This window comes from Morone saxatilis, unplaced genomic scaffold (genome assembly GCF_004916995.1).
Source record: "Morone saxatilis isolate NCDOM2014 unplaced genomic scaffold, NCSU_SB_2.0 Contig18, whole genome shotgun sequence".
NCBI classification, from domain to species: Eukaryota; Metazoa; Chordata; class Actinopteri; family Moronidae; genus Morone; species Morone saxatilis.
Window position 1 is genome coordinate 12138739 of NW_023339740.1, and position 11098 is coordinate 12149836.

Sequence of the window (11098 nt, forward strand, 5' to 3'; positions counted from 1 at the left end):
AAAGCCAATCGCTGTCTAGCAAATGCCACCAGCACAGAAACATTGTCAGTACAGAGAGTTTGCACAAGCATAGTGAACGTTTTGACAGCAAAGATGGTAGAGTGCGCGGTTTTTGGATGTAAACCGAACCCCAGAGCTTCCTTCCTCCCTCTGCTACCTAATAACAATGTGAACATAGTGTAACATCGTCACAGATATTACATCTGTCACAACCACTAACGCTGCGGCAGCCGCTGCAAGTTACAGGCTAACAAGCTAACAAGCAACATAAACAAATAAAAGATGCTAACTACACATTTTGACATGAGGCTTAAACATTTAGACTATGGCTGAATCTCTCCGATGTTTCCTCTAATGTTAGCCATCTTGATGCACGGTCCTCTATCGTCAGTGAACCTGGCACAAGCAGCGGTAATGGGTGGGGCCTTCTTAGAGCCAGTATTCCTCAGTGAGGGAGAAAAAGTTCTTCCAGTTTTTTTTTTTTTTTCCTTTTTATCTGTTTAAAATCATTTTAAACTAAATAGAGTATTTTTACATACTTTTAAAACACATTGCAAGTTCTAAGGTGATGTCTTTACGTTGCTTGTTTCTTCTGATCAGCAGTATAAAACCCAAAGATATTTAAGAGGCGTTTTTGCTTGATGAATTAGTAAAATGTCAATTATCAAATGGTGAGTTAAAGGTCCAGTGTGTAACATTTGGGAGGATCTACTGTGAGAAAGGGAATATAATATTCATAGGTATGATTTCATTAGTTGACCTGAATATAAATTTCGTTACCTTTTAGAATGAGCCATTTAAATCTACAGACGAGGCGGGTCGCCTTCCATCGAGGGCGCCATGTTCAACCGCCATGTTTCTACGGTAACCCACAGCGGACAAACCAAACACTGGCTCTAGGTTGGGCCTTTAGTGTTTTTTTTGCCAGTTTCATGGCCACGTAGTTTCTCCTTCGCACTTGGAAAGGGAGGATGAAGCGAGGGGGAATTCTACACACTTTTCCTTTTAATTTTCGACTAATCAGTTGTTTCAGTGCTACATTTTACCTTTTGTTGTCACTATAATGTTGCCAGTGTGCAGTGAAATGAAACCACTCACATCTAAAGACACTAATAACCTCTGTGAAACACTAGAAACTGCTTATGAAATGTGGTTTTCTCTTCTATGTTTCCTGGTCCAATGGAAAAGTCTCCATATTTCCTTCATTATTGTCCAGCGTTTACTGACATTCAATGAATCAGTGTCTAATATTATTTCACATATTTTATAAGTAAATTAAGACAAACTGGCAACACTGAAGAGAATTTTTTTATAATAACAGTTAATCGCTTTACTTGTTGGCACAATACACCTGTACTGGTACAAAGATGTCACTGCCTCTCTCTCTTTAAAGATCAGGTTTTTATAAATGGAGATGAGCGTTAAATGTTTATCTTTTTATAATCTGAAAGATGTATACACACACAGACGTTGATATTTTCCCCTTTTACTAATTGATTTTTCCTTAACGATTTGCACTCTGACATTAAAGTTTACATTTTACAGTAGGTTATCCTAACGTTTATGCAAATATATCAAATTTGAAAGTGCATTTTTACAAAATTAACTTGATAAACGTAAAAGTCAACTCAGTTTGAGCATGTCCTTCCTTGTTTTAATTTGGATGAAGTTAGTGGGGAAAGACTGGTTTGATATTTCTGAACACAAGTTGCAGTGAAATAATGTTTGTCTGTAGGAATCACTCTGTTACAGCTGTTCATGTGAACAAACTGTGTGTCTTCTTTACATCTTACTGAGATTTCAGGGTTTAACTCCCAACTTGAACTCTCTGTATGATTTTTAGTTGTTGATGCCATTCATATGAAAGAAAATAAATAAATCGCTACCTTCTGAAGAGTTTTTGCAGGTTGTTTCTTTCCATGGTCAGCCCTTATATACATATATTCTGATATATCTATGAAACACAAGATATCAGACAGGGATACAATTATTAAGTGTATTTCCATCTTTGACCCTGATGTTAAAGGCATTCACAGGGGGAAAGGGGACTATTATACCGGACCCTCATGTGAGGAGAGCCTGCAAAGATACTAGAATGAAGACATGGATACACCTGGACTTGTTGTATATATTTAACAACCCTGGATATATACACCCATATTTATTTTGCAAATGTAATACTCCTCAGACTGTGCAACTTACCTCCTCTTTTGCAGGTAGTTGGACTTCATGTTCCTGTGTTTATGATATGTATATTTATTTCTATATTTCTTACAACTGTTTTTGCCATGCTTTGGGTTGGCTTTTAATCTCATTGTACATGTGTATAGTGGCAATAAAGGCATTATATTCTATGTTATTCTACCCCTGGGCATTTACTTAGTAGTATCTGGTGTTTATACAAAGCTATGTGTGTAAATGTATGATGAATAATAACTCTTGGTGCCCAGGTGTTCATAGCTACAGGCTGGTTGTTGCTTCATGTAGTTGCAGCTGCTCGCCGGCAGAGGTTGATAAAGATTACAGACTGCTCACATCCCCTATAAATGAAACAGCGTAGAGCCAATTGGTCCTCTCCCGGCTTCCGTCGCCGGTTCGGGCTGCAGTGAACAACAGCGGTCTGTCGGATAACTTTGTCTGGAGCAAGTCACAAAGATGGCGAACGTGGTGCTGGAGTTCAAGGCTTCTGCCGGTGACTCCGAGCCACAGAGTCGCCCTGTTCTGATTATCGGACAGCAGTCGAGCCTGCAGCAGGTCAGCTGGAGTCAGATCAAAGGCAAACTGCAGCCGGTCGTCAGCAAGGAGGTAACTGACAGTGTTTGTGACAGCTAATGTTTGTGCTAATGCTATGCTAAGCTAACCGAGCTAGCGACGGCGAGGGTCGGTTAACGTTCGTGCAACGGCCGGTTAACGTTCGTGCAACGGTCGGTTAACGTTCGTGCAACGGTCGGTTAACGTTCGTGTAACGGTCGGTTAACGTTCGTGTAACGGCCGGTAGCCCGCTAACGTTAGGAGATAACGGGTACCAACGGTCGGAGCCAGTAACGGTTGGTTGTGTTTTATTAAGTAAAACCTCATTTTAATATAATGTTTAGTTTTCTAACTGTAAGTAACACAAGTGGAAGTGTTTGTTATAGTTTATTATTCAGTTTAAATAACTTATCAGGGAACAGTATTAGGTTTTACAACCGGGTGTTGAGGTTAAAGTCTGACTGTAAGTTAATAACCCTGATCATGGTGAACGGCTGAGACAGTAATGTCAGGTGGTAACTTAGTGGTGTCTGGTATATCTTATAATACTCATTATAATGACACATTGCCACTTACCTGGCTTCAGGAAGCAAAGCTCACTATGAAATATTAATAAGAGCCAACACTGGACCACACATTAAAGGCTGAGATAACTGCACAGTTAAACAGTACGAGTGAAATATTCCTCACTGCATCCCTTCATTACAACTACACAACTACACAACTACATGGCCATCCTAGGGCAGAAAACTCATCTTGCAGAGCACTACTGAGTGATATACACACATACACCACTGGTCTTAAGCTGTGCAGCCTCCTGTTGGGTTTAGATGGAGATGTTAGCGTTGTGTTATAGGCTGTCGTACAAAGTCTTCAGGGGCTGGTTGTGCAACGGTGACAGCCATGAAGGAGAGAGTGAGTCTGCGAGGTCAAGGAGAGGTTTCCTGCCGCTCACAGAGCTCCTCCGACAATGATTACCTAACATGATTGTTACTGTACTGCCTGCAGTGCTCTGAGTTGTATTTACTGTCTAATACGACCAAGAAAAGTGGCAAATTCACACATTTTAGAAGCCGTAACCAGGTAATGTTACACGTTTTTGCTCGATACATGATCTTTCCCGTGCGTTTAAAATGTCAGTTTTGTCTCTTGTTTTCTCAGATCTGGCAGGCGGCTCTCGGTGCTTTGAACCCGAACCCCACGGACAGCTGCCCCCTGTACCTCAACCATGCTACGGTGGCTGCGCTTCCTTCACGGGTCAGCAGGCACAACAGCCCCTCTTCTGCCCACTTCCTGTCCCGTCTGGTCCGTTCCTGCCTGCCTGGAGGGAACAACCGCTGCATCGTGGTCAGTAATGCCTGTCGCGTAATTAAGGATCCCTTTAAGGATTTAATCAGTCGTTTCTTTGACCTTCTCCAAAGAGGTCAGAGAGCGTTCGCTGCAGAACTGATCTGCTGCTTCCTCGTCACTTAATGACTTCGATCTGGGTCATCCAGTGGAAGTGGACCACGTGACGGAGTGGCTGATGTGTGTGTTTGTTCCTCTGCAGATGGTGTGTGAGCGTTCAGATGTGTTCGCATCCTCCTGTGCCATCGCCAGGGCCTTCCCCATCTTCACTCGCCGCTCCACAGCCTCACGCAGAGCTGAGAAGAAGCACGTCACCTTGGAGTTTGTGATCGTCGGGCAAGAGAGCAGTTCTTTGGATGTCGCAGAACTTGAGGTACTTTTTTTATTTTGTTAATCACGATGTTCAGGGCCTTTAGTATGCTGCTCACGTTCTCGCGGTTCATGTTGACTGCACAGCTGAAGGCTTTTCTTCTGTTCAGTGCCTCTCCAACGCCGCTGATGGAGTGCGGCTTGCAGCTCGCATTGTGGACACACCATGCAATGAGATGAATACAGACCACTTCTTAGATGTAAGTGAATTACTGCAGGAACCTGTCTAAATAATAACTTTGAAGCATCCAGCCTCCTGTCACAGACGTCGATTTGTGTTTCAGGAAATCAAGGCGGTGGGAACTGAACTTGGAATCACTCCAGTGATCATTCGTGGAGAGGAACTGAAACAAAGAGGGTTTGGAGGTACTGTGTCTGTAATTAGTGTATATTAATTCTGTCTTCATGTCAATAATTATCAATTTGGTGTCTAAAGACGCACATCAAAATTATTATCTTTGCATTCAGAGTCTGAAAGTATAAATCACTGTATTTAGTTTCACCATGACATCTTTTGTCGAAGATGATTTTTGCAAAACATTAAACTCTTTTCAGAAAACTGAACCCTAATATTGGGGAAACCACAGCTCGTTGTAGAGCAGTAAGTATGTATAACTAAGTTCTTCACCCTGTCAGGTATTTACGGGGTTGGCAAGGCGGCAGAGCATCTTCCTGCGTTGGCGGTCTTGAGCCACACACCAGATGGTGCAACCCAAACCATTGCATGGGTGGGCAAGGGCATCGTGTACGACACTGGAGGACTCAGCATCAAGGGAAAGGTACTCCTGTTGTTCCTCTGGAGAAGGGATAGTAACTAAAAACCACTATTTGTTATGCTATGTCCTCCTGTAGTGACGATCCCAGCGAACGTCACCACAGGACCTTCAGTAAACATTTTTGACAGCCTCATAAAAGCTGATTGCAGTCGTCGTGGCGATCCTCAGACACACTGACAACCCTGATCTGTTAAGCTTTAAGCCTATTCTCAGTAATCCGTTCACGTTCTGTTGCATGCTCCACTTTATGTGCTCTCATGTGCAAATAAAAAAGGTAGAGCTCCCTTATTCTGCAGAGACGAAGGTTTATATACAATCTGGTAAAAGCTTTTCTGAGTGGGCTCAATGAGCGAGAGACGTTCAGAGATCACATTTCGTCACGTGTAAATATGTGTTACTTTCTAGACCACAATGCCAGGGATGAAGAGGGACTGTGGGGGAGCAGCTGCCATTTTAGGAGCTTTCAGCGCTACTATTAAACAGGTGAGCTGACCTTTTCTGACCACAGCTGTCATTTTAGCCGCCTCTGTTTCTCTGCAGCCGCCTCTTAAAGTCAGACTCCATCCTCTGTTTGCCCCAGGGCTTTAAGGATAACCTCCATGCAGTGTTCTGCCTGGCAGAGAATGCAGTCGGGCCCACGGCCACCCGACCTGATGACATCCACACTCTCTACTCTGGAAAGTAAGACTTTTTCTTGGTGTTAAATTACCTGATTTGTTTTGCACACAAACTACATCCAACATTATTTTACGAGCAAAACCAGCTAGAATGAATGTGAGCTGTGGTTTTATCACTTGTTTTATCCTGAAGGACAGTGGAGATCAACAACACTGATGCAGAGGGCAGGCTGGTGCTGGCTGATGGAGTGGTGTATGCCAGCAAAGACCTGTCGGCTGATATTATTCTGGACATGGCCACACTGACGGGGGCGCAGGTGGGTGACGGCCTCTTTATAGACTGCTGTTAAACGTATGAGCTGGAGGATTTTCAACTTCTATTACAAGTCAGTAGATATAGACTCAGAGGATATTAACACTGGCAGGATTTTATCATTTTTTTAAAATATTTTATCAACGCACACCTTGAAGAAACCAAAACCAACAATGAATTTAGCTTTCCAACAGGTCTTTGCATCTAAAACCTTTGTTGTTTCTGTCGTGCAGGGGATCTCCACAGGAAAGTACCACGCAGCGGTGATGACTAACAGTGAGGAGTGGGAGGTTGCATGTGTCCGCGCTGGTCGCAGCAGCGGGGATCTCGCTCACCCTCTGGTCTACTGCCCGGAGCTGCACTTCAGCGAGTTCACCTCTGCCATGGCCGACATGAAGAACTCCGTGGCGGTAAGTGACGCACCACAGACTCATCAAAGCCAAATGCTAACAAAGGGCAGATCTAACACATTTGAGAGTTTGGAGGACGGAAAATTAAATTGTGTACTTTAAAAATAGACTGGAAAATGTCTTTAAGTATCCGTAAAGACTTTTTAGGGAATCTTTGTTGTTATTGTTGCTCACTTTACCTTCCACCTTATTTTTTGCATGTCAGTACAGGCTGGACCGCATAACGACAGACGCCCATTGCTGTGTTAGTTGTGCTGATACGTCTCTCTGCAGACTAGTTTGTCTGAATTGTTTTGTCAGAATCTGGAAACAAACTGGATAAGAAACGTTTGAATGTGTTTTTAAAGCTTGAAGCTAGAACGTCATCAAACCTTTTTTACCTAACTCTATTAAATCTGCATACAAACGGTTAGACACCAAAGGCAGAGTTAAGTTATGTTACTTTGGTTGTAAACTGTAATTATAACGTATAAATATTTGTGACGCGTGTCTCGACAGGACCGGGAGAACGCCCAGAGCTCCTGCGCCGGCCTCTTCATTGGTTCCCACCTGGGCTTTGACTGGCCTGGTGTCTGGGTCCACGTTGATATCGCCTCCCCCGTACACGCTGTGAGTACCTGGAAAAACAGATACCGAACAATCAAGTTAGTGCTCAGATTTTGACCCTGGAGCGAGTCAGGTGATAGTCATAACTCAGTGAAGTGAAAGTGTTTTTTATTGGGTGCATGCACGCGTTTCCTGCTGGCTGCGACTGGCTTGACAAGAAAAGTCTCGAGCTGAGATGAGCAGAGGAGCAGATCAGTAACGTGTCGGTAGAACTTCCATTTTAGATGTCGTGCTGCAACTTTTGTATCATAAATTCTGCAGACTTCAGACCGGGCCTGTCTTAAGCTGCTGGTTTCCTGTGCTGTTTTTTAATGGTTTGAGACTCGTGTGCACATAAGCCTCTACAGGATCACATAAATCCAACGTCTGAACCTTTTTCACCACAAAGTAATGCAAACACATTTATGATGGTACAAAGTCATTTGTGTTCTCATACGGATGTTTGCAGGTCTATAATGCAATCAGCTGTGGAAAGTTGTGCTTTGGTTATAGTTAATATTGTCTTTAAGTCCTGTCAGCAGAGACAATAACCTGAAAGACCAGAGTCAGCAGAATGTTTGAGGAAGTTTGCAACAACACTCCTACGAAGCCAAAAATAATGTTAATAATTAAAGGATTCAGGTTCAAGTTTTAAGTCTTAAAACAATAGTCAGGTGCCCATATGAACATTATTGAAACAGGTTTTTGTTTCCTGTAATCATTCCTCCGGTTCATATTGGACATTAAAGATCCTTTCTGAATGATTACACCAAGCAAAACCTTTTTTCATTATTCATATGGACACTTGGACAAACAAATAAACATATAAGCAGAACATCTGTCTGCTGTGGTGGGTGACAGGGCGTCGGAGAGTGTGAGCGTCCTGTAATGCAAACCGTCCAACAGACTCATGCTGGTGAATGTGAAACAAAACATCTGTGATTGAAATGACTCATCCACTCATACGATTAAGTTTAGTGAGCAGTAAATTGGTGTTTTGGACATTTAGAAACGATGACAAACAGGTGGAGTTTTGCACCTATAACATTTTAAAAGGTAAAGAAAGTACATGTTTATTGAGGGCTCAGTATAGAGCATACATTGTTGTGAGTAGAGTCTCTTTATCAGACCTGCGAAAGGCCAACTAACCTAATGAGTTTCCATGTTGTACAGAAACTTGTTGATCCATTAATATCCACAGAAACTTACTGTTTCTGATTTCTGCTACTTTCCTTCCTCATTCATTGTGAAACACAGAAGAAGTGAGAGCAGCTGATGTTATTAGTTGTGACTGGTACTAATCACACTAATTTCAAATAAATTATTATAAACCGATAATATATTGGCTTTGATTTCATTATCAGAATAATAAATAATAGTATCGGATCATTCTCGTACATCTGCACCGGCTCATTAGGTTTTCTTTCAATTCCAACTGCTTTTCACAAATTCCCTGCAGGATCGTGCCTCTGTATAAAGTCTGTAGTGACATTTATAAAAGGGGGTTTTAGACCAAACAAGGTCTTCGGTTTCAGACACATTAACTCTGTTTGTAATAGAACTTTAAGGAAGCAAAGAAAAGATAACTGCAGGGTAACTTTACGGTAACGACGCTGAAATCTGACCTCTGTTTTTTGTGTTTTTATCCTGTGTTTTCAGGGGGAGCGTGCCACGGGATTCGGCGTTGCTCTGCTCATGGCCCTGTTTGGTCAGGCATCAGAAGACTCCATGCTGAACAAAGTGTCTCCTCTGGGTGCTGCCACCAACATGTCTGGAGACCACATGGAGCGTGACTGCAAGAGACGAAGGCTGGTGTAGAACAGACGCAACGGTTTACTCCCCAACGCCGACCGGCTCCCCACAAGAGCTCATCCAGTTAAAACATTTTAAAACTGTGATTCAACTTCCTGTGTTTGATTCAATTTGAATTCACTGAATAATAAAAAAAAAACAAAAAGATGATAATGAGTAAATCAGGTGTGTTATACGTGATTATGATAAAAAACACAGGCCCTTGTTTGTCCTCATGACGTAGCACTTGCTGCACTGATCACCTCCATAGCTTCTCCATTGTCCAGTTGCTCTTGATGACGACGATGCATTGATTTGTTTGTTTTTACCTCATAAAACATACACCTTGTTTTCAGATATCCACCTCATCAGCAGGCATTGTTGTATGTTGATACTTTTATGCACAACAAGGATTTTTGCCATACATGTTGTCTCTGACATTGTGAAAGAATACTGGATCAGGATCAGTAAAGCTTCCTTTCTTTTATCTTAACCACTGCACTTTGTGTTCACCCTGTGTATAGTTGGATTGTGTGATCTCTTGGACCAAACTGAGGAGTGAGTGCTCATTGCAGTTTTTAACAGTTTTACAGTTCGGTGTCAGGTGAGAACTCGACAAGCAGTGCCACATATGCTCTGTCAGCACAAAATGCACATAGAAGACGTTTATAACTGTAAGTCCAAGTATTAGATTCCAGTGCAAGTATGAAGTTGTTTCCACCCTTGTGACAATCATGTCCTTCAATAAAGTCTGTGCCATCTGACCTCTGTGTGTGCATGTGAAGTAAAATGCTCCAAAACATGGACAAAAGTATCTGAAGTCAAGATTTTAGGAGAATTAAATGAATCAAAAGCTGTTTAGTGGATCTTGAGTTCAGTTTATAAGTTAATTTAAGAGTATAATAACATGACAACATGTATGTTGCCTTTGCCAGATTGTTGATTTCTGTCATTGTTTAAAGTTCAGACTCTAAAAACACCAGTTCAACCCACAATATGACACATTTGTGGGTTTCTGTGCTCTTCTGGGATTGTTAAACAATACATGAACTGAGCGCTTTATTACAGGCACATTCACGATGATCATTAAGGGGTTTAATAAATCTTTATAAAGGTTAATCACAGACAGATTGTCACTGGCATCAGATGGTAAGGACATCAGCTAACAGACTCTGCAGTCTCAGTGAGTTTGTATTAAACTACATAACTATGAAGCTACATGTATTATCAGGTTTCATGTCCAGTTTCATCTGTTACTGTCTTCGCTTTCCTTTCTTTTAATGTGCTTTTGGTGCTAAATGGCGTTAAGAGACATTTAACAAACCCGAGATGTGTTAATAAAAATAAAACCCTGCTCTATGTGGACAGGAGGAAAGTAACGAAGCTCAATCCCCATTAAATGTGCATTTAACGGGACTTTTGAGTGGCCTGTTGTTGTTCTAACTTCCTCCTTTAACATGTGGTGTCTGCGCATGATGTGATTTACTGGTCACATGACTGCAGCCTCAGTAGCACCGGTTTATCAGCTCTCTCCCACAGACACAGCAGTTGTTTTCTGAGTGTGTGTCTCTCTGATAAAGACACCGACCTTCCCTTCGTCCTCTCCCCGCTCTGTCGGCTCTGTTCTCGGGGGTTCAGATGGCTCGGACCCCGCTGGTCGTCGTGCTGCTCTCGGCGCTGCTGTGCGCTGTGTCCGCCGGGGTCTTCTTCAACCACAAACAGCCCTGCTATGTCCGCACACCGAGGAAAAACATCGAGTTTGGACTAACGTAAGTGCGGGGATAAATGAATACATGTGTTAATAATGAGGAAGAAGCGTGGAGTAGTTTCTTTTAGTAGAGAGCTTTTATTTTATGTGTAGTTTAAGTTAGCTGACGTTAGCTAGTTGAGGTTAGCTGTTCCCACCCAGCTCAGATTATCTACTTAATGTTAGTGAGTTCATTTTATTATCAGCTACATGCCTTTACATGTTCTACTGTATGTACTTACATTCATATAATGTATGAAATATAATTCACTGTGTGTTAGTTGGACATAAGCAAACAGTCAGTGGGTTAAAGGCTCTTGTTTTTCTGAATACTTTGTCGAAAGTATTTGTGGTTAAACACGAAACCAAAGCAGAATAAAAGCTTTGTGCCT

The 11098-nt window shown here is 42.1% G+C and overlaps 2 protein-coding genes across 2 annotated transcripts in view; both read left to right on the plus strand.

Annotated features, from left to right (window-relative positions):
* Positions 1 to 2567: 2567 nt before the first annotated feature.
* Positions 2568 to 9723, plus strand: npepl1 (aminopeptidase like 1). The gene is made up of 12 exons (XM_035662615.1): positions 2568 to 2805; positions 3913 to 4098; positions 4301 to 4471; positions 4578 to 4667; positions 4752 to 4833; positions 5104 to 5246; positions 5649 to 5726; positions 5824 to 5924; positions 6054 to 6177; positions 6407 to 6583; positions 7082 to 7192; positions 8828 to 9723. The coding sequence occupies exons 1-12, from the start codon at positions 2656 to 2658 to the stop codon at positions 8984 to 8986; spliced, it is 1572 nt and encodes a 523-aa protein (XP_035518508.1). The 5' UTR covers positions 2568 to 2655; the 3' UTR covers positions 8987 to 9723.
* Positions 9724 to 10439: 716 nt separating this feature from the next.
* ctsz (cathepsin Z) overlaps positions 10440 to 11098 on the plus strand; it is a 4640-nt gene continuing 3981 nt past the window's right edge. The window contains exon 1 of the mRNA XM_035662621.1: positions 10440 to 10728. Coding sequence (XP_035518514.1) covers positions 10598 to 10728 — 131 coding nt within the window. The 5' untranslated portion in view covers positions 10440 to 10597. The remainder of the gene's footprint in view (positions 10729 to 11098) is intronic.